The following is a 24,382-nucleotide window of genomic DNA, read 5'->3' as shown; positions in this document are numbered from 1 at the left end:
CCTCCGGTATAGTTATCTCTGAAATGCCACAGTGTCAGCTCTTAAGAAAGTATAGGCTTGAGGCCTGCTTGAAAATGGTCTGTTTGAATGAGACCCCTCTGCGGAACTGCAGGTTTCAGCAACACCGTGGTATGAGTCTAAGTGTGTTTAAGTGCGTTAAATAACTTCTGGGCGTCCGTCCTCTCACCACACCAGGCCTGGAAATCTGGGAACCTCCGCTCCGTTTGTCTCAGTCGTGCTGCCAGCCAGCACTGTCACGCTGCTCCACTCTGCAACAAGATCGGGACCCTCGCTTGGCTCCATCAGGGGTTCTGGATACTCTGACCCGATCACACTGCTTCTTCAGCACACTAAGGTAAGGCAGAGTCTGTGGTTGCTGTTCGCTCCGCAAGGTGTAGGCCACACTCTCTGGAACAATCCTGCACAGATCCTCACAGGCAGCCCACGTGTCCAGGAGAGAGAGAATATGGCCACGCTGGGCCTTTTATTACCTACCCAGCATGCAGTTCAGCCACTCAGTGTTCATGGGTAAGTGAGTGGGCATTGTGGGTAGGTGAGTCCTCACAAAGTAAATAAATGAATCACTTCCTGCTTAACTAACAGGTGAAAACTAAACAAGTATTTACAAGTGTACCACTGGAGGGAGCCAAATACCAATTTATAGCATTGTCCATTACTTAACATCATATGGAAAAAATACCAGCACTACATAAATAATCTATTGGCTGCTCACTGTAGGATGTAGTTAAAGAATATCTAAAGCCAAAACATTTTTTTTTTAGAGTAAAGGTAACAACCATTGTTAGGTTTGTTTTGCTTTCTGGATATTCACACTCTCTATTTGTGTTGGCCAATGTCAGTGTGGCTGAAAGTAAGGGTCAATTCAATCTTCTTCAATCTTCTTTCAAGAAGGTGCTAGAAAGAGAGGAGGAGAGCACACCCAGTTGTGAGACAATAGTGAATTATTATTTGCTATTCTCTTCCTGATTCTCCTCCCAGCCCAATCAGGAAGGGGGTCCTGAGACCCAATAGGCCAGGAAGTCTCAGGACCCACTTCCTGTTTGGGCGTGAGGAGAAGCAACGGCCCCGGCTCTTCCGTGGGGTGTGGAGCAGCATCGTTATGGTAAGGCCACTGATCGCTGCCTTCCATCTCACACAGGGGGGGGTACGGGACTGATCGCCACCGGCCGTCTACGATGCGGGGGGGCAATGATCGCCGCTGTCTGTCTCCCGCGGGGGGGGGGCTAAGGTTTACTTACCCCCCCAAAATATTAAGCACCAGCCCCCACTGTTTTTAACGCTATTTTGTTTTAATTAAATGTATTTGGTATAGTGGCAGCTAGCGATATTTTGAAGTGTGATATTACCATATGTAAATACATGTGGTGGACCGATCTTCTGTATATTGACTCTGAGTAAAGTGTAACAATTGGAACATTTTTTTTAAGAATGGCAAATAGAACACCTCCCAAGTAAACCTGAATTGTTGCCAACATCCCAAATATTCTAGACAAAAAATAAATAAAAAAATAAGGTACTCCCCAATACAAAGGGACAAGGGCAACTCAAAGATGTACAGTATATATTCAGTTATAAAGTTTTATTAATAATCTACATTGCTAAAACAAGTGCATACATCACCATGAAAAAACATATCCAATACACATTAAAATAGGACTATAAGTAAGGCTGGATATAGTATGGATGTTCTCCTGGTACTGTTCCCGACACGTTTCAGGAACAGCGAAGAATCCTTTCTTCAGTGGAATTCCATGGAGAAAATCATGAATTAGCAATACTCTATAATAGAACATAAAACACATTTAGGACCATGAAACAGAGATATGAAATGGGAAAATTATCGATGAATGATATAGCACGCTGATGTTGGTAGGGTTGCCATCAAAATTTAGTTGTCAGGCGATAGTTGCCTTGGCCAATTGTTTGGAGATCAATTGATTTCCCCCTAATTATTATTACTATTATTATACAGGATTTATATAGCGCCAACAGTTTGCGCAGCGCTTTACAACGTGAGGGCAGACAGTACACTTACAATACAAATCAATGCAGGAGGGACTAGAGGGCCCTGCTCATTAGAGCTTACAATCTAGAAACACATTTAGGACCATGAAACAGAGATATGAAATGGGAAAATTATCTGAAGTACACAACATACCAGTCAAATAGCCCACACCTCACTTGTTATGAATAAAATTGGAAATACTGATGTAGCACCCTGATGTTAGGTAGGGTTGCCATCAAAATTTAGTTGCCAGGCGATAGTTGCCTTGGCCAATTGTTTGGAGATCAATTGATTTCCCCCTAACTCTGTAATTGCTGCACTTCTCTCTTCTGTCACTAGGTGGCATTATAGCTGGAGACATTGGATAAGACAAGGGCAAAGCAAGGACAGATTATGAATAAATGGGGTGTCTCCACCAATGGTTAGGGACTTTCTTTGGTCCCTTGACCTCCTGGGAGTGCCTATTTATTGGGGTGGATTCAGGTGATCAGGGTTCTGTGCACCTGGATGGCTGTCTGGGTGGACATGTGTTATATTGGCCCAGGCTGCTAGTCCAGAGACCTAAGGCCTATCCCGGGGGACATCTGGCTGTTAGGTTGTCTGAGGACCTATCCAGAAGCAGGAAAATCAGTGTAGGGTTGGGAATGCGGGCTTGTAGTCCAACCAGTAGTAACAATTCCATCGGCCAGGGAACCAGTGGTGGTCGGAGGTAAAGGGGAAGCTGTCGCCACTAATGGACCACCCACCTTGCTACCAGAGACCACCATGAGTAAGTTGAGGCCAGTACCAGAGCAGTCTTCTCACCAGCCGGGGACGGTGAAGAAGTGCGAAAACGTCAGCAAGTGCCAAGTCAGGGACCCAGTGGGACAGCAGAGGTGATGCTTGCGGAGAATCAGTGAGTGCCAATGCAGGGACCTAACATGTCAGCGGGGAGGACGCTTAAGGAGTATCTGTGAGTGCCAAGCCAGGGACCCAGCAGGGAAGCGGGGGTGACGCTTGAGGAAGATACTGAGTGCTACCAGTGAAAGAGCTCAAGGAATCCAGTGGCTGGTGGATCTGAAGTCTAGTGAGAGAGACTGGGAGCTCGTTGAGTGAAGACTCACAGTGAGTGATGGTGGGGTAAAGAGAACTGTTCGTGTTGCAAATAGTTGACTTCAATTGCTGTTAGTAACTGTTATAAGGTTGTTGCCAGAAATATTGTTAATATTAAAAGAAAAAAGAAAATCCTTTTGAAATCTTTTACAATTTTCCTTTAGTTGAGCTATGAGACCCTCCATTCCCTTCACCAGTCATTGGCAACTCTCGTTGTTGAACCAAAGAACTCATTAACACACAGAGAGATGTTAAAGGTGCCAAGTGCCCATCATCACAATCAATAATTATCCCCAAAATATTTCTAAAAAAAATTTGTATTCATTGATTTTGCTGCACTACACTTTTTAAGTTTTCAATGTTTTATGATGTAAAACTAATCAATATATATATTTTTTTAAATATTTGGGGATAATTATTTACCATAAAGTTAGACATTTGGCACCTTCAACCCATTTGCTTTCACGACTAATGTTTTTCATATATGAGTAGCAGTCCCATACATCCCCTCCATGTTTCCCAGGCTCCACACTCCCATCGGTGGACCTAGGACAAGCATGGTGGTGGGTGCCTCCAGGTATGAGGGGGGTTGGAGGAGACCAACGAAGGTTCATTCATTGATATCCCCCTTCTGGATCCGTCACTTTCCCTGGCCACTGTGGTCAGCTCTTTCCACGCTGAGCTAATCAAAACGACCACATCTGAACGTCAGGTGGCTTTGTGTGCCATTGAGAAGGTGATGAGCTACAACTGATTGAGTTTACAAGTCATTTTTAGGAGGGGGGTGACCTTCTTTCCAACTTAATGATTCTGTTTTTGATTTACTTTTTTTTTCCTTGACACGTTGGTGTTACATCATTCAAGTTGCACTGAATAAAAACAGCTGGATAAAACAAAAGACGTGTCTGTCTTCATTTCAGGCTGCAAAGCAACAAAATGTATTATTTTAAAGGGGTAAAATGTATTTATATACCCACTGTAGCAATAAAACATGACTGGTCCTCTTTATTGAGACATCTGCCATCTGTTAGACCCCAGATCTCTAACCTGCCCTTAAAAAAGCATCTGATCAAACCAAAATCAGTTTGTAACAGATGCTTTCCCAATCCAAAAAAATGTATTGGTCTCTCAGACCAGTGGTCTCCAAACTGTGGCCTGGGGGCCAGATTTAGCCCTTTGCTTGCTTTTATCTGGCCCCTGGGGCCCTGTTTCGTTCACTGACACCAACAAAGGGGCACAGTTCCTCCCAATTAAACCAACAACGGGGCCCAATAAGACTAATGCTGGGGGACCATTCCTCTCAGTGACACCAAGATGGGGCACAGTTCATCCCAATGACACCAACGATGGGGAACAATTCCTCCCAATTACACCAATGATGGGGCACAATTCCTCCCAATGATGGGGGAAATTTCCTCCCAATGACACCAATGATAGGGGACCATTCCTCTCAGTGACACCAAGATGGGGCACAGTTCATCCCATTGACATCAACAATGGGGCACAATTCTTTGCAATGACACCAATGATGGGGCACAATTCCCCCCAATGACACCAAGATGGGCACAATTCTGCCCAATGACACCAATAAAGGGGAACCACTCCTCTCAATGACTCCAATGATGGGGCAAAATTCTGCCCAATGACACCAATGATGGGGGACTACTCCTCTCAATGACACCAATGATGGGGCACAGTTCAACCGAATGACACCAACAATGGGGAACAATTCCTCCCAATTACACCAACAATGGGGCACAATTCCTCCCAATGATGGCAAAAATTCCTCCCAATGATGCCAATGATGGGGCATAATTCCTCTCCATGACACCAAAGATGGGACCAATGCTGGGGCATTTTCTACTCCCGATGGCCTCATTCTGGCCGCCCTAAAATCTGAAGGACAGTAAACTTTGAATAGAAAGTTTGGAGACCTGGTCTTAGACCATAGAGATGATTGGGATGTTCAGCTCTATGGTAAGCCAGCAGAACCACCGGCTTCAGTCCTGGGTTCTGCGGTGGGACAGGAGAACCAGAAGAGGCACTGGAAGGTGTGGGGAAGGGGATGGATGACACCTCCCGCTGCCTGTAAAATTATCCAGCAGCTAATCAGCCACTAGGATTGCTTTTACATTGTAGAGCATTGCCAGCTCTAAAAAAGGTACTGAAGTCATAACCACAGCCATGGCCCTGGTATAACCACTCAAACTGCCACGAAGTACCAGAATGTCGTTTGGCAGAAAGTGGCAAAAACAAAAACACAAAGGTTTTACTTGCAGCAAAAGGGTTACAATTCCTACATGTTATTTATTTTGTGGTTCCGTATTTACTAGAAGGATGGTGCAACACACTTAAGAAAATATATCCCAATATACGGTTGAGTAAATAAGAAATCTTTTTAATGAAATTCAAAACCAGCAGTTGGGGCATCTTAAAAATAGAGAAATTACTTCCTCCCCCAGACTTTGACACAAGCTTCCTTGCACCCTAAACTCAGTCCACCCTGAACCTAAATGCTTGATGGTCCCCGGGGGCCCTGTGCGGTCCTGCCAACACTGACTCTGTCTCTCCCTCTCTGCCCCCTTCTCTCTAGCCCGTTCCTTTTTCTCACTGTGCCTTCCCCTTCTTTACCTCCTCCTAGCTTATGGCTACATTCTGTCTAACTGTATTCTCTGTGCCATGAACAAGGTCAGTCGGACGACTATCCCGTTTGCCCTGCATTCTCCTCTGTCCCTACCATGATGGTTATATGTTTTGGGTTGCTGATGGTGGGGGGGTTTTCCCCTTCCTAACTGGCTGTTTTTCTATCGAATGCACCGGTATGTTTCCTTGTTCCAATGTAAAGTACGCTAGTAATGAGCTTAGCGTTTTGTGAACACAGTGCTGTGAACACCATGCTCTTTCTTTTTGTACTTAACGTTCTGTGCCGTGCTCGCGGTCATGAATACTTCTGTTTGTGTTCTTTACTTTTGTATTACTCACAATAAAAAATTTGAAACCAAAAACAGAGAAATTGATTTACTAAAGGCAAACAGGTGGTATTGTTTGCAAGAGAATTTTCACTTAATTTAGTCAATGTGGTGACAATCCACTTTGCTATGAATACTCAATCACATGCCAGGCCAACACCCGTGTTTTTCTTGAAGATGATTGGATGACGGAAGTGAGCAGAGCTTCACCTATGAGTTTTCCCTTGACCCAGAGTTGGACCACTCCAGTGTCGGAGTTCCGGGACACACAGATGTGTTCCAAACAAAGTGATAGATGTCAGCAGAGATGCACCTCATACACTAAGGAAGATTGCCTTGCAACATAAACAGCTTATTCGCCTTTAGTATATCAACCTCAAGGTGTGTATTATAAGCTGATAGGCTGACATTACAGTTTGGGCTGGATAAGAACTTCCCCTTTGATTTCATAGACTAGAGACTTCCAATTAATGACATTTCCATTGAAGTCACCATAAAGGGCTTTCTGTACATCTTCGGAAGTCAGGATATAATCACACATGTGAACATCACTTATTTCACCAAGAAATGACTGCACAGATTCAAACCCTCCACCAATAGAGTCTTGCTCCTGTCCCAGAACAATGCTTGCTTCGGGTGCAATAGAAGACCCTTTCATTGAGGCTTTTCTTGGGTAGAGCTTTCCATTGACCCAAAGCTGGATCAATCCAGTATCGGAATCCCAGGTCACACAGATGTGCCTCCAGTCCAAAGTCTCTGAGTCCGTTTTAAAATTAGTGTCTGCCTGGTTGATATGCATAGAAAAAGTATTTGGAGGCTGAAAGAAGATGAGAAAGGCGTTGTCCTTCCCGGGAGTAGCGAGAGAGAAGGTACTATAATAACGGGAAAGGTCGGTATAAGAACGTAAACAGACGCTGACTTTCTTCAAAGGTTTTGTAATTGTAGGTCTTAGAATGACATGAGCCGTGTTGGTTTCTTTGGGGAAGACGAAGACTTTGCGCTCCATGTCTAAGGAAAAAAACAGACAAAGATCATTACGAATATGTATCAAAGCTTTACACGCTGAATAATGAAATCAGAATTTATTTAAAGGTATAAAAATCATAACTAAATAACAATTGGATACATTCATATATCTCAGGATAGAAGGTTAGATTTAGGTTAGGACTCAATAATTCGTCACTAAGAATCATCTTTTCAATTTTTTTCAGTTGTTGTTACTCCATGAGAACGTCGATTCCTTGTCATGTGATTCTTCTGTTATAATTGTCATTGTCACCTCTCATTGTTGTTGTTCATGACAAATAATTCATAACTTTTTTTAGAGTTATTCTGTACCAGGCTTTGGAGGAGTTTATGTATATATAGTGAAGATAGCATACTTACATAAATTGTTAGGCTGGACAAGAACGTCTCCTTTCACTTGGTAGAGTAGACACTTCCAATTAATTACAACCTTCTGAATGTCTTCTGGTGTTAGGACATAATCTCACGGACATCACTTATTTCACCAACCAATGACTGCTAAGGCTCCATGCACACTGGTGTAAAAAAAGTTGCTTCTACAGGAGGTTTGTGTTCTGCCTCTAGAAGCAGCTCAATGGTTATTCTTTGGGTCCATCCACATTAGGACAATTACAGTCATATTTTCAGCTCAACGTTTAGAGGCAGGAAAAAATAAAACCTCTGGTTCGTGTCTCTGATAGGAGCTTACTTGAAGAAAAAAATGTAAAACTCTCCTAAACTCGTTCAAACTTTGTACAAAAAAGCTCTATGTTGAGCGTTTTTTACTGTGAAGAGAGCAGATGTTTTTTTTAAGCCCAATGTGCATAGAGCCTTAAGCCTTGTACACACGGTCAGAGAATCCGTCGGAATGCGTCTTATCGGACCGTATCGTCGGATAATCCGACTGTGTGTGGTATGCATCGGACTGATTCCGTCCGAATCTCCGTTGGACCCAATTTTCCAACATGTTGGAAATATTTTCCGACCAACTGGTTTGATCGGACATACTCTGATCATGTGTAGAGAATTTTGATCGGACCAAGTGCCATGCATGCTCAGATCAAATTCCTACATCAAAGCTATTGGCTACTAGTCCCATCGTAATGAAATTACGTCATCACGTTCTGAATGATCAGATTTTTCGACAACTTAGTCCGACCGTGTGTATGCAACAGTTTCGGACAAGATCCGACGGGCAAAATTTGACGGATTTGGTTGGCAGAATGTCCGACCATGTGTACACATTCTAAGAGTCAAATCTTTCACCAGAAGAGTCTTGGCCCTGCCACCGAACAATGCTGGTTTCTGCTGTGACAGAAGATCCAGTGGCACCTTCCCCCACCCCCCTTGGGAGACAAATGGGAATTGGACGTGGTGCAGGCTCCTGGAAGCTGCCCCTGGCCCCCTTTGCCTACACTAGCCCTCCCTCCCTTGCAGACGGGTCGGACACCATCCATGTCGTTACCTTAGAAGGTGGTGCTGGTGATCTAGGGTAGGGCTCCTGAAAAATGCTGCTCCACCTGCTGCAGCTTGCCATGACACCAGGCCGTTGCTTCTCCTTCCGGCCGAATAGAAAGTGGGTCCTAAGACTCCCTGGCCAATCGTGTTTCATGACCCCATTCCTGATTGGCCGGGAGGAGAACCAGGAAGACAATTGTGAATACTAATTTGCTATTTTCACACAACTGGGTGGACTCAGGGTGCAGTGCTCTGCCCCGTGCCCATCCTTTTTTGAAGCTAATTAGAACCTCAGGCTTTAATCACGTGCAAACATTGAAATTCATGCGTCCAGCACCCTGCATGTAGATTAGGGGCTGGGTGCATGGATTAGGGGGCTGGCACCCCTACACCCCATATGAAGCGGCCGCCACTGAGAGGACCCTTTCATGGAGGCTCCTCCAGGGTAGAAATTCCCATTGACAAAATTTGGACCACTCCAGTGTTGGAGTTCCAGGTCACACACATATGCCTCCAGTCCAAAGACTTAGAGTCTGTCTTAAAATGAGTCACTTCCTAGTTGATATGTACAGAACAAGTGTTTGGAGGCTGTAAGTAGATGGGAAATGTATTGTCCTTCCCGGCAGTAGCAAGAGAGAAATCAGTATGGGGTGGAAAAGCTCAGTATAATGCCGCGTACACACGATAGCACATTCCGACAACAAAATCCATGTTTTTTTCCGACGGATGTTGGCTTAAACTTGCCTTGCATACACACGGTCACACAAATCTTGTTGGAAATTCCGAACGTCAAGAATGAGGAGACGTACAACACGTATGACGGCACTAGAAAAGGGAAATTCAATAGCCACTGCGCCACCCTTTGGGCTTCTTCTGCTAATCTCGTGTTAGTAGAAGTTTTGCAGGCGATCCGGGAGAATAATCCTGATGATTTCAGGAATTATCTCCAGATGACGGACCCCGTTTTTCACCATTTGTTGGCTTTGCTGTCCCCTTATATTAGCAGGCAGGACACCTGCATGCGGAAAACCATCACTCCCGAGCAAAGGCTAGTCGCCACGTTGCGGTGCTTGGCGACGGGGAGAAGTCTCCAGGACATCAAGTTCTCGACAGGCATCTCCCCCCAGGCTCTGGGGATCAAAGACCTGTTCTGCCATCATACAGGTCCTGCAGAAAGGCTATATTAGGGTAAGTTTTCTCCTTTAACAGCACATTCTATGTATTTAATGTTTGCTAATGTATTGTATCTATTTCATCATTCCCTAATTACCATGATTGTAATATGTTGTGAATGTCCCCTTTGTTATCATGCATGCTTGAATTTTTTAAACTTCCTTTTTTGTCCTCCATGCATATTTGACTTCACTAACCTACCCAGCATGCTATCCTGGGCCCATACACACCTAGCCTAGTCAATTAACAATGTATTTTGTCAGCTCTATTGTAGTGCTTTACCCTAAACACCCCCTAAAATGTGTACAAATGTTATTTGTGTGCTTAAATTCATGCAGAGTGCCAGAGGCTTTTTTTTAGGTCCCAAAATCAATTGGAACCCTCCCTCCCCCCCCAACCACTACCAATCCTCTATCTGCTGACTTTGCCAAACCCATACACACTATATCTATCTCTTTTGTGGTCAGATTTCTGTATGAATTCCCCAAAGCGTGTAGTAAAAAGGCCTGCCATAATGCTTTCAAATAGTACTGTTTAAAGTTTTGTTCTCCTATTATCTTGATAGGTAATTGCAGAATAGGGATGAGCTTCAAGTGCGAGTTGAACTCATGTTCAACTCGAACATTGCCTGTTCACCTGTTCACCGAACAGCAAACAATTTGGGGTGTTCGTGGCAAATTCGAAAAGCCGCTGAACACCCTGTACAAGTCTATGGGAGAAATCTAAAGTGCTAATTTTAAAGGCTTATATGCAAGTTATTGTCATAAAAAGTGTTTTAAGACCTGGGTCCTGCCCCAGGGGACATGTATCAATGCAAAAAAAGTTTTAAAAACGTACGTTTTTTCACGAGCAGTGACTTTAATAATGCTTAAAGTGAAACAATAAAAGTGTAATATTCCTTTACATTTCGTACCTGGGGGGTGTCTTTAGTATGCCTGTAAAGGGGTGCATGTTTCCCGTGCTTAGAACTGTCCCTGCACAAAGTGTCATTTCTGCAGGAAAAAAGTCATTTAAAAGCACTCGCGGCTATAATGAATTATCGGCTCCCCGTACTACAGAGAACAGTCATTGAAAGCCAATGATTAAAAAAAAAGTGTGGGGTTCCCCCAAATTCAATTACCAGGCCCTTCAGGTCTGGTATGGGTTTTAAGGGAAACTCCATGCCAAATAAAAAAAATATAGCATGGAGTTTCCCCCAAAAATCCATATCAGACCCTTTATACGAGCAGGCAACCTGGCAGGCCGCAGGAAAAGAGGGGGATGAGAGTGCCCCCCCTTCCTGAACCATACCAGGCCACATGCCCTCAACATTGGGAGGATGCTTTGGGGTCCCCCCCAAAGGACCATGTCCCCATGTTGATGAGGACAAGGGCCTCATCCCAACAACCCTGGCTGGTGGTTGTGGGGGTCTGTTGGGGGGCTTATCAGAATCTGGAAGCCCTCTTTAACAAGGGGACCCCCAGATCCGGCCCTCCCGTTTGAAATGGTAAGTGGGTACAAAAGTACCCCTACCATTTCACAAAGAAAGTGTAATAAAATGTTAAAAAACACACAGATACCGTTGGGAAAAGTCCTTTATTAAAAAATAAAAATAAAAATATTCCAGCGGTGGTAATTAGGGATGGGCTTGTTGTTCGACTCGAACACCAGCTGTTCTCCCATTTGGCGAAGCCAGAACTCTGTGGGCCATTCGAGACAAATTCATGTGACGCTCACGGCCCACAATGCACTGTGTCATTGCAGTGCATTGCTGGCTCATGATTGGCCAAGCATGCACTGTGACCCCGCATGCTTGGCCAATCACAGCACCGGCAGCGAGGAGAGCCATAATTGGGGCCATATAGCTCAGGGGGTTTAGTACACGCCCCACACTATATAAGGCTGCCAGCGCAGTGGCCTTGTGTAGTGTGTTCCGGCGTGCAGGGAAAGAGCTAGATAGGCAAGGACAGTGCGTTCTTTTCTCAGGCATCTGCAGGAGTTAGTGGGTGATGTGTGCCTCCAGCGCAGTATACACCTGTATCTACCCTTTATTGCTGTTGTTCTCTAATACAGGCATCTGCAGGAGTTAGTGGGTATTGTGTGCCTCCAGCACAGTATACACCTGTATCTACCCTTTATTGCTGGTGTTCTTTAATACAGGCATTTGCAGGAGTTAGTGGGTGTTGTGTGCCTCCAGCAGAGTATACACCTGTATCTACCCTTTTTTGCTGGTGTTCTCTAATAAAGGCATCTGCAGCAGATAGTGGGTGTTGTGTGCCTCCAGCACAATATACACCTGTATCTACCCTTTATTGCTAGTGTTCTTTAATACAGGCATCTGCAGGAGTTAGTGGGTGTTGTGTGCCTCCAGCACAGTATACACCTGTATCTACCGTTGTACGTGGCTGGGGGGAGGTGGCTGCGGATCATGTTGTCCTTAGTGACCCAGAGGACTCCGGACCAAATGCCTCAGCTAACCTATGCTGCATGGCCTCCCTGATCCTGCAAAGCCCGCAGAAGGATCCTCATATTCGGATCAAGGAGAGGGACCATTACTGGCTGGCCACTCTCCTTGATCCACGGTACAAGAGTAAGGTTGCGGACCTTATCTTGTCGTCACAGAGGGAGCAGAGGATGAGACATATCCGGGAGGCCTTGCAGAAAGGTCTGTGCAATGTATTCCCAGAGACTGGGAGGTTACAAACTCCTGGTCATAGACAACGTGTTGCTGAGGCTTTGGGTCAGTCACAGAAGGAGCGTTGGAGAATGTGACCATCTGACCGATGTGTTCAGACTATTTTTTAGTCCGCGGCCCCAAGGTATGACCGGTTCCAGCAACCATCGCCAGCATCTGATTTACATGGTGCAGGAATACCTAGGGGCAAGGTCAGACTTGGACACCTTTCCCACTGAAAAATCATCTGGCTTACTGGGTCTTGAAGATGGATCACTGGCCAGAGCTTGCACAGTATGCAATTGAGCTACTGGCCTGTCCTACATCCAGCGTTCTTTCAGAACGCACCTTCAGTGCTGCTGGAGGCTTTGTAACCGATCACAGGGTGCGCCTATCCACTGACTCGGTTGATCGACTGACCTTCATAAAGATGAATCAGTCTTGGATCACCACCAGCTACCAAGCACCTGAAGCTGATGTAACCAAATAATTTTTGAAGACATTTTAAAATGTCACATCCCTTCAAGGCTACCTATGCTGATGCTGAGTTACTGTCCTGTTATGTTGACTGACTATCCTATTCCTCCTCAATGATCCTGCTGATAGCTTGGAAGAACATTTTTAGTTCTGGTTGGAGCCACCAGTGGCTAAGGCCCAATTTTTCAGCCCCTGTTTAACAGGGGCATGCAATTATAATTTTTGATGCAATGCTTTGCAGCAGGGCTCATTCCTGCACTCCAACTAGAGTATCTGGGAGAGGTTGCAGTGTCGTGGCACCAGCACCAGTGCCTAAGGGCAAATTTTTCAGCCCCTGTTTAACAGGGGCATGTAGTTTCAATTCTTGATATAATATTTCACAGCAGGACCCGTTCCTGCACCCACCGAGAGTAACTGCGAGGACTTATAGTGTTGTGGCACCACCACAACCACCAAAGGCCCAATTTTTCTACCACTGTTCAACAATGGCATGTAATTACAATTCTTGATATAATTGTTCACAGCAGGGCGCTCCAGTGCCCACCAAGAGTCACTTTGAGGGCTTACAGTGTTGTGGCAACACCAACACCTTAGGCCCCCATTTCTGCAGAGCATATAGGGCAGGCCCCTACTTTCAAACATCCAACTTACAAACGTCAACTACTTGCAAATGGAAGGAGACAACAGGAAGTGAGATGAAAAAAGACGGACTGCCCAAAAAATGATACAGGGGTTATACCCCTTCCCTACGTTTTGCAAAAAGCTTAAAAATAGATTTTTTGACTGGAGCTACTCTTTAAAAATGTACCAGTTCAAAATTACAAACAGATTCTACTTAACACAACAAACCTACACAGTTCCTGTCTTGTTTGCACCGCCTGTATACTGCTGTTCTGAGTATATAGGGCCTGGGGGCCCCACGGCTTTCCTTTTTTTAATATGGGTGAGGGGTTCCCCTTAATATTCGTATAAGGCCCAAAGGGGCTGGTAATGGGCAGGGGGGCTACCCATGCCATTTTTCTGAATGATTTTCAACCATATTGCAGTAACCATATATAACATTAAAACCGCAAGCAGTTTTAAATTACTTTTTTCCGTTAAATGTCATTTTGTGCAGGGACTGTTCTAAACACAGGAAACACGTGCCACTTAACAGGCATACTGTCTTTGACAGGTATCTCCACCCCCTCCCCCCTGAAAGGTGCCAATTATAACACCAGAGGGGGGGAGGGGGTGGAGATGGGGAGTTCAGATGGGGAGATCCGATCAGCGGAGGTTCCACTTTAGGGTGGAACCCCGCTTTAAGTTACTCTCTTTCAGAGTCAGGTCAGTGGGAGTGGCCTTCTCACTGTGCCCTCTGGGAGAGGGTATTTAAGATGCGGACGTCACGTGGTTCGGGGTTTCGGTCCAGTATGAGGTGCTGATGACATGGTCCTGGTCCTCCTGACCCGCCCCCAGGAAGGCTATGGCCTGGGGTGCGGATCCACTTTAATGCCTCGGGGCATTAAAGGCAATATATATATATAACGCCGGCTCCTGATCAGCACGGGCTATATGTTTTTGAAAATTAATATTCCTAAAGCCACAGTTGGGTTTTAGGGCTAATTTTGCCAAATTATGGTTTCAGTACCAGTCTAGCTGGATTGCACTGGGTTATCCTTGGCTGCAGGTGTCACTGTCACTGCCAGCAAGTGGTAGAACGCAGTCTAGTTGGGTGTATTGAGTACCATTGTTGTCTCGGAACCAGCCCAGTGGGAGTGTTGTCCTGCTGTGCATTCTGGTAGGTGGTATTTAAGGTACTGCGATCACGTGCTTCTGGGTTCCGGTCCAGAAGAGATTTTCTGTCTGTTTGGTCCTGGTCCTCCTGACTAGCCCCCATGGCCCTCCTGGCATGGGGTGCGGATCCATGCAATTCCGAGCCTCGGGGCTGGATAGCCCGAGGCGAAGCAACTGCAAGGACAGGCCTGAATGGATATGAGGCCATAACGATTCAAAGGTGGTCCGGTGCCGTCTCATCTAGGGAGAGGCCCAGCAACTGGAGAAGCATCCAGGGGAGGACTCTTTGGGAGAAGACCATGCGCAAGGCTGGTTTCTCAGAAGGAGCCTGGAAGCTGAGTTGAAGGACACTTTGTGGATCTATATTCATATGGTATCGCCGAACCGGCTGAGAGATACTGGTACCATATGATAGTTCTCTAAATTTGTCTACATCCTTCAGTTACGTCCAAGTCTGTAGCAGAGACTTTTATTTCTCAAGTGTTCTACATCCAAGTCTGTGGCAGAGACTTTGCTTTACTTAACACCCTACCGGCTGCTAGGCCTAGTGAGAGGAGGTCTATCCGGTGGTTGTGAGAATCCAGCTGTGAAACGTTTATTCTCTGGATTTTGCAGTTCCAAAAAAAAGTCCCTGAACTTCCTTTCTAACTCTCTACCTTTTATTAAGAAACTGTGTTATCTTCTAAAATAAACACAAAAGAGGATCCAGTGTCAGTTTCTGCATTTCTTTTGGCCATCTACCACGGGAACCCCTAGATGGAGGCGAGGTCAAGAAGGTAACGGTAAGCCTAAAAAAACCAACAGCTCCTTCGGGGGTCAGTGCTATATATATATATTAATATCACCCAACTTTTTGGGGAATGAGGAACACCAATTACCAAAAGTATGTGGGCATAGGACACCCCCTGGAAAAAATTAAAAAATGTAATTTAGATACAGTATAGCATGACTGAGTAATTATCATTGAAAGTGTGAGAGCACTAAGCCCTTGTACACACGGTCGGACATTCCGACAACAAAATCCGTCGGATTTTGTCCGAAACTGGTGTTGCATACACACGGCCGGACAAAGTTTTCGGAAAATCCGATCGTTCGTAACGTGATGATGTTTTTTAGTTACGACGGGACTACGCTCAGGCTAGTAGCCAATAGCTTTGGTCTAGGAATTTGATCTGAGCATGCGTGGCATTTTGTCCGATCCGGATTCTCTACAAACGATTGGAAAAAGTCCGATCGGATCATGTTATCGGAAAAATTTATAGCCCAGCTCTAAAACTTTGTCGGTCGGATATTTCGCCGGAAACAGTCCGATGGAGCCCACACACGGTCGGTTATCCGACAACACGGTCCGATCGGACATATTCCGTCAGAATGTCCAACCGTGTGTACAAGGGCTAAAAGCTGAAAATTGGTCTGGGAAGGAAGGGGGTGAAAGTGCCCCGAGGTGGTTAATGATCATAGTAGATTGGACAGCTCAATTTTACAAGAATCTGCAACTTAGTAAGAGAAGAGCACAACCTTTCTCTTCCTTTGGATGGTAATCCCATAATAGATAAATCACATTATAGAAAGCACACATAATGTGATCACCCTAAAGTCCTACTTCACTTTTGGCAAAGTAAAACAATAATTCATTGGCCAGCGTATTCAAAAAAGCTTTGGATGCAGTACTGACCTCCTCTCGGTGCTGCCCCCTGCAGACTACCTGATCCCACGCTGATCACTATGCTAGTTGAGTGCAGGGGCGACCCGTCCATTGTGGGTGCACAGCCGCCTCCCCATATGCATGCCGATGCCCTCCTTATCCATGCACCCGGTCCCTTTCAGGATGCTGGGCACATGAATTTCCATGGCAGGGATGGGCAGGGGAGTGTTTTTTGAAGCACTGGTTAGAGCCAGAGGCTCTAATAGGCTTCAAAATAGGGGGAGCTCGGGACGCAGAGCATAGCGTCCGGAGCCCAACCAGGTGTGTTGCAGCAATGACTGAATATTTGCTGTTGCAACACTGATCCTTTTCCCGGCCAATCGAGAAGCGGATCTGATACCCATCACCTGATTGGCTGAAAGGACAGATGATCCTATTGAACACTTAGGAGAAGAAGGGAGGAGCTTCACAGAAGACACAGGAGCCTGCCCGCCATCCATAGAAGCCTGTTGCCACTGGAGAATGCAACCCACCAAAGCCCAACTCTGCCTGGTGAAATCCGCAACCCACTGCCCACGGAAACCAACCGCTACCTTCTGGAGCCTACAACTTGCCCGCTGGGGTAAGTGCGGGTGGGTGCTGAGATGGCCTTGACAAGGGGGGGGGGTTGTTTGCTGTCCCCACAAAAAAACACCAGCCACCACTGGTTGAGTGTCAAGCTTTTCAAGAGTAAGGACCTCTCCACTGCCGCCAAAGGATATAGCAAGGACCTGTTATGTCACAGATCAGCCAGAAGATTTAAATAATAATTATATAATTTTTGTATAATTTATTTATTTTTATATGGAAAGAGGGGGCTTTAGGGAGTTGGGCTTTAAAGTGGTACATATCCTTCTATAATACTTGGTTCAATCCAAGGCACCTAGTGTGATTTCTTTTTTTCCAATTATTTTATTTATTTTAAACATAGTACAGACTCAAGAACATACATAAAAAGGGGAAAAATATATATATATATACATGCATTAACAAGTGTATGCATACTTGAAACACAATTTTATAACACCCAGCAGTAAATTCAGTCTGTTTCTAAAATAACTCCTAGTCAAACCAATGTCCTTAATACTGCCTCCCTTGTATTCTCAAACCTGACAGGTTTTGCTGAACCAGACAGTCCCAGAAGACAGCCCCGCTCCCTTCCAGCACACAGCAGGTGATTGACAGTTTCAGTTGTGCAGGTTTCCGTATGAGACTATTAAAGGGGAGGGGGGGGGCTGACCACTCACGTCTCAGATTACACTCAGCTCTATACAAACCAAAGATATTTGTGTGAGCCGCTCAGGCTGTATGGGAATGAAGGCCTGTGTCCACCACTGGGAGTGCTGGCGAGGAAGGGATCTCATCTATGCTCCAGACAATGGTAGCAAGTGATTGGGTGTCCCAAAAGCCACATGTCAAGACAAGACCTTCTGTATGATAATGTATGGCAGTCTCGGACTGGACAGCCCCAAGGGCCATGCCCTTAACTTGTTTTACTCCACCCACCAGAGCTTACTTATGGGGATCTGCTCTATGCTGTTCAGTGTGTGACATCAGATCCCCGCCCCCTGATTCTGGAGCTGATGAAACATTGGTTTGTATGCCATGAATGGCTGTAGAGAAGAGAAGACCACAGATAAACAGGTACAACTTGTAGCACTGGCTCCTGACGAGCATGCACTATATGTTTTTGAAAATGAATACCGTATATACTCGAGTATAAGCCGAGATTTTCAGCCTCTTTTTTGAGGCTGAAAGTGCCCCCCTCGGCTTATATTCGAGTCATCGCCGTCTGCCTGCCCGATCAGCGTATCGAGCAGACAGACGGCGGCCATTCTACCTTTCAAAAGCCACGCCTCCGCCTGTGATAGGCGGAACACTCAATTTCCCAGCAGTCAGTGTTCCGCCTATCACAGACATCCGCTCATCCTCGTACTACGGACGAGGATGAGAGGATGTCCGTGATAGGCGGAACACAGACTGCTGGGAAATTGAGTGTTCCGCCTATCACAGGCGGAGGCGCGGCTTTTGAAAGGTAGAATGGCCGCCGAGGCGCCGATGAAGAGCGGCGATCCTGGAAGGACGGAGGCTCGGCTCGGCACGGGACGGAGGAGGCACGGGACGGAGGAGGCACGGGACGACGGAGGCACGGGACGACGGAGGCACGGGACGACGGAGGCACGGGACGGAGGCTCGGGACACAGGTAGGCTGGACACACAAGGCTGCACGGACACACACACAAGGCTGCACGGACACACACACAGGGATGGATGGATGGACACACACACAGGGATGGATGGATGGACACACACACAGGGATGGATGGATGGACACACACACAGGGATGGATGGATGGACACACACACAGGGATGGATGGACGGACACACACACAGGGATGGACGGACACACAGGGATGGACAGCCATGTCTCACCCTCGGCTTATACACAAGTCAATATGTTTTCCAGTTTTTTGGGGGTAAATTGGGGGCCTCGGCTTATATTCGGGTCGGCCTATACTCGAGTATATACGGTATTCCTGAAACCACAGTTGGGTTTTGGGGCTAATTGTACTAAATAATGATTTCAGTACCAGTCCAGTTGGGTTGCACTGGGTTCTCCTTGGCTGCAGGTGTCGCTGTCACCACTGGCAAGTGGTAGAACGGAGTTTAGCTGGGTGTATTGAGTGCCACGTTTTCTCTGAACCAGCCCAGTCGGAGTGTTCTCCTGCTGTGCATTCTGGGAGGTGGTATTTAAGGTGCTGACATCACATGTTACGGGTTCCGTGCCAGAAGATTTTCTGTCTGTTTGGTCCTGGTCCTCCTGACCAGCCCTCGTGGCCCTCCTGGCCTGGGGTGTGGTTCCATGCATGTCCAAATCTCGGGGCTGGATAGCCCGAGACACAGCAACTGCAGGGACAGGCCTGAATGGATGTCGAGGCCTGGTGATTCAAGGGTGGTCTGGTGCCGTTTTATCTAAGGAGAGGCCCAGCAACTGGAGAAACATGCAGGGGAGGACTCTTCAGGAGAAGGCTATGCACAAGGCTGGCTTCTGTGAAGGAGCCTGGAGGCTCAGTTGAAGGACACTTCATGGATCCACACCCATACAATATTGCCGGACCGGCTGAGAGATACTGGTACCGTATAATGGCTCGATAAATTTGTCTACGTCCCTCAGTTACGCTCAAGTCTGTGGCAGAGACTTTTTCTCAAGTACTCTATGCTCAAGTCTTAGACAGAGACTTTACTTCACTTAACACCCTACCGGCTGCTAGGCCTGGTGAGAGGAGGTCTACCTTAAACTGAGAGATCTTGTTTCTATTTCAAATAAATAACCCAAAAGAAGATCCAGTGTCAGTTTCTGCATTTCTTTGGGCCATCTACCACGGGAAACCCGAGACAGAGACGAGGTCAAGAAGGTAACAGTAAGCCCAATAAAACCAGCAGCTCCTTCGGGGGCCAGTGCTACAAACTTATATAGGAGGATTTGTTTCATCTCTGTATCACCTGAGGCCAGTCACTTCACTGGATATATGTAAGGGTTTAAAACCACTTTAAGCTGATAGTTCTAGATACATCACTAGATACATCTCTAGATACATAATTTGCTCATCCGGTCACTCGATAATCCAGCCCTAACTGGCACTGGCTGGTAGGAACACTAACTGACTAACTGACACTGACGTTGCTAGTGACACTAATACTGTGATCAGGGATAATATTATACACTGTACTAAGGACACTGGCTGGGTGACAGGGGTAACCAGAAGGGCAATCAAGTGGGTAACTGTGTGTGTGTCTAGCCAGTGCAATGTGTGCTGCTTTTACTTACAAGATTTCAGTGAGAAAAGCAGCCAGATCGCTGTGTACACAGAGTTCTCTGTGTTTGTAAACGCAGAAATCTGTGCTGTGATTGGCGACAACTGATCAGCAGGCATGCAGCCAAAATCATTGGCTGAAACCTGCTGACAAACTTGTGCTGTGGCCAATCACAGCACAGATCAGCAAGGGGTGCGCATGTGCGCCTGAAAACCAGGAAGTTCACTGCAGTGTATGGGTACGTTGCGGTGCCTGGGGCTGCTGCCCACCAGCAGTAAAGTTATTGTTGGCGGGTGGCAAGTGGTTAACTTTATGACTTTCTGTTGTTTCCGGTTTCAAAAGGCAGAAAACTGCTGTGCTGGATGACCGACCCCAAGTCTACCAACTGACAAGCTTCTGAATTCACACTGGGAAAAATACAATTGTAAGTTTAGTTCACTTTTGGTTTGTTCACATTGTTGTCAGTCAAGCCCTGAGGAAGGGGGGGGGGGCGAAACATGTTGGATATTTTTAGGATTGTATCCCTGATTTTTAATATAATAAAGCTGTATCTGGACCTCTTAGCAGTGGTGTGCTGCTTCAATTAAAATCCTTGTGACCCCAACACTTGTCCAATACCAGGCCAATACTTCACTCAGACTACATGCCACAAATGGGTGTCTATCAGTGGCACCCCATCCATACAGGGTGGACCTTACCCATGTGCCCAGCCCCTAATCTACTTGCAGGGTGCTAGATGCTTGATTTTCAATGTTGTTTTTTGTTTTTTTATTGCACATGATTAGAGCCTGGGGCTTTACTTGGCTTCAAAAAAATGGTGGGCAGAGCATTCCACCCTGAGCCCATTCAGTTCTGTGTCATTAGCAAATTAATATTCGCCAATGTCTTCCTGTTTCCCCTCCTGGCCAATCAGGAAGTGGGTTCTGAGACTTGATTGGCCAGGAGTCCTAAGACCCGATTAGCCGGGAGTAGAAGCAGCGACATGGAGGAGACAGAGGGTGGAAGGCGCAGCCACGACCTGGATGGGGTAGATGTCTGGAGCAACCGGGGGTGAATGTCTCAGGTTTGTATGCCGCCCCCCCCCCCCCCATGAAGCACGGATGAAGCACCAGCCACGACTGGTGTCTATGACAATTCTTAGAGAAGTTGTCTGTCTCCATGTGGATGAACTCAGGTCATGGCTTAGACCTCATATAACCCCCCCAGCTTTCCAATGGAAACTCTGATCTAAGGGCTGTAATTCAGTAAGCAGAGCTTCCAACAGGGAAGGGGGAAGAGCCAAGCTCTTCCTTGTGGAACCTCTTTAAATAAAGAGAAATAGAAAAGCGGAGACGAGTGGAAATATTACACATAGCTTATTTTTTCTTGCAGTAAGTGTACTCAGGCTCTGTTACTTACCTTCCTGTGCAAGAGACACAGAGACCACCAACAGCAACACCAGCACACTCAGCTCCATCTCTCGGAATAGCCTAAAAATAAATAAAAAACGTATCACCCTCTGCTAAGCAATAGTCAGCATTTGTTAGTGGAAACAGACAAAAATGTTATGACCAAAGGTATCTGGGCTTCAATAAGTGGCCAAAGAAATCACCAGTAGGTATGAGCTGAATGTTCAGTCTAAACGGAAGTCTGAACACATCTCGTTCCATCGCTTCCCTCATGCCGAATGACAGGTCTGGCTGATGACAACTGATATTTACAAAGGGGTGTTTGGCCTACCAGAGGATGCCAGTGACCATATCTGGACATGACCATAGTTGTTTAATGACATCACGGGGTACAAGTAACATCATTGACCATGTATGGTCATGTCCAAATATGGTCGATTTCGAGGAGACCCAGCCTGTCATCCCCTGGACCTGTCATTCAGCACAAGATAAGTGTTGAACAAGTTGAGCGTGGAGGACATTTTTTTGTCTTTCTTTCGGCAAGGTCAGTGGGCATCAGGCACCATGATTGATGTGGATCTGTATTTTAATTAAATGACTTGTCCAAAGCAATGTCTTGTTTTTATTTACACTTTACATTTTTTTTGTGAATGAGTAGGAGTACTATGTATTTACGTATGTATCTGGAGGCCCCTGTCAGGACATGGATCACCTGCTGGTGGCACTGTGGTCCCCAGAGCTTAAGTGCACAGTTCCAGTATCTCCCAGCAGCCAGCATCGGGTGGAGCTTGTTTATTGGGATCTGCTGGGAGACACCAGGTATAGGGTTAATAGGCAAAATACTGGAGCATTGATGAAAAGTCAAGTAAAGTAAGGAGGTATATACCTTCCCAGCAGCCAGCATCAGGTGGAGTCTAATTACTGGGACATGCTGGCTGCTGGGAGACCACTGGAATTGCACCTTTCAGCTCTGGGAACCACAGTGCCACCAGCAGGTCATCCAGGTCCTGACAGTAGCATGGCAGTGAAGTAAAACCAAACCAAACCAACAGCCTAATTACAATACAACACATACAAATAGAGGGAAGCTGTCATAAACAGGGCATGAGCAGGACTTAGATTGGGAACAAGGAAAGCAGAGATGGGCTAACAAGACATATGATAAGGCAGCAATCAGTATCAATATAATCCAGAAGCACGTATATGGCTATTAGGCAAAACACTGAAGTGTTGATGAAAAGTTAAGCAAGGGATTATATACCTTCCCAGCAGCCAGCATCAGGTGGAGTCTAATTACTGGGACCTGCTGGCTGCTGGGAGACCACTAGAATTGTGCCCTTCAGCTCTGGGAACCACAGTGCCACCAGAAGGTCGTCCAGGTCCTGACAGGCAGTGAAGCAAAACCAAACCAAACCAACAGCCTAATTACAATACACCACATACAAATAGAGGGAAGCTGTCATAAACAGGGCATGAGCAGGACTTAGATTGGGAACAAAGGAAGCAGAGATGGGCTAACAAGATATATGATAAGGCAGCAATCAGTATCAATATAATCCACAAGCAGGTATATGGCTATTAGGCAAAACACTGAAGTGTTGATGAAAAGTCAAGCAAGGGATTATATACCTTCCCAGCAGCCAGCATCAGGTGGAATCTATTTACTAGGATCTGCTGGCTGCTGAAAGGCACCTGCTGGTGGCCACTGGAACTGCACTCTTCAGCTCTAGGAATCACCGTGTAATTCAGGTCCTGACAGTAGTGTGACAGTGATGCAAAACCAAACCAGCAATCCAACTATAACACACTATATACAAATGGTGGAAGCTGAACTAAACAGGGCATGAGCAAGACTAGGACTGGGAACGAGGGGAGCAGAGATGGGGTAACAAGTCACAGGATAAGGCAATTGTGTTCAGGTATTAGGATTTGTTTTCCATTCATTATGAAACGGTTAAAAAGAGCTATCTGTTGGATCCTTGTGTAGAGCCAAAGAAAAATCTACTCAACGGCTTCCTAACCTTATTATTGAACATTGCTGTCACTATATAAAATCTTCAAGCTGTATATGTATATATTCAGGGCTAGGGATGAGCTTCGAGTTCTAGTCGAACTCATGTTCGACTCAAACATTGCCTGTTCGCTTGTTCAGCGAACAGTGAACAATTTGGGCTGTTCGCAGCAAATTCGAAAAGCCGGAACACCCTGTACAAGTCTATGGGAGAAATCTAAAGTGCTAATTTTAAAGGCTAATATGCAGGTTACTGTCCTGAAAAAAGTTTTTGGGGACCCGGGTCCTGCCCGGGTCTCCAATGCAAAAAAAAGTTTTAAAAACAGCCGTTTTTTCAGGAGCAGTGATTTTAATAATGATTAAAGTGAAACAATAAAAGTGTAATATTCCTTTAAATGTCGTACCTGGGGGGTGTCTATAGTATGCCTGTGAAGGGGCGCATGTTTCCCATGCTTAGAACTGTACCTGCACAAAGTGTCATTTCTGCAGGAAAAAAAGTCTTTTAAAATCACTTGCGGCTATATTGTCGGCTCCCGTAATACAGAGAACACTCAATGAGTGTTCTCTGTATTAGCCGACAATTCATTCATTCATTGATTAAAGAAAAAAAAAAGCGTGGGGGTTCCCCTAAATTCAATTACCAGGCCCTTCAGGTCTGGTATGGATAATATTTAAAAAAAAATTGACATGGGGGTCCCCCTAAAAATCCATACCAGACCCTTTATCCGAGCACACAACCTGGCAGGCCGCAGGAAAAGAGGGGGGGACGAGAGAGCGCCCCCCCCTCCTGAACCATACCAGGCCACATGCCCTAAACATTGGGAGGATGCTTTGGGGGTCTGTGACCCCTCAA

At 45.9% G+C, this 24,382-nt stretch overlaps 1 protein-coding gene across 1 annotated transcript in view; it reads right to left on the bottom strand.

Annotated features, from left to right (window-relative positions):
- Window positions 1-1,574: 1,574 nt before the first annotated feature.
- LOC143962153 (C-reactive protein-like) overlaps window positions 1,575-24,382 on the bottom strand; it is a 38,497-nt gene continuing 15,689 nt past the window's right edge. Inside the window, exons 2-3 of the mRNA XM_077471484.1 lie at window positions 21,529-21,599; window positions 1,575-7,095 (exon numbers count right to left, since the gene is read on the bottom strand). Coding sequence (XP_077327610.1) covers window positions 6,497-7,095; window positions 21,529-21,586 — 657 coding nt within the window. The 5' untranslated portion in view covers window positions 21,587-21,599 and the 3' untranslated portion in view covers window positions 1,575-6,496. The remainder of the gene's footprint in view (window positions 7,096-21,528; window positions 21,600-24,382) is intronic.

The sequence above is a fragment of the Lithobates pipiens genome, unplaced genomic scaffold (assembly GCF_037356315.1).
Source record: "Lithobates pipiens isolate NorthernLeopardFrog02 unplaced genomic scaffold, aLitPip1_a1.2 Scaffold_8, whole genome shotgun sequence".
Classification (NCBI taxonomy): Eukaryota; Metazoa; Chordata; class Amphibia; order Anura; family Ranidae; genus Lithobates; species Lithobates pipiens.
Note: the sequence above shows the minus strand (reverse complement) of the source record. Positions and strands in the feature narration are given on the sequence as shown.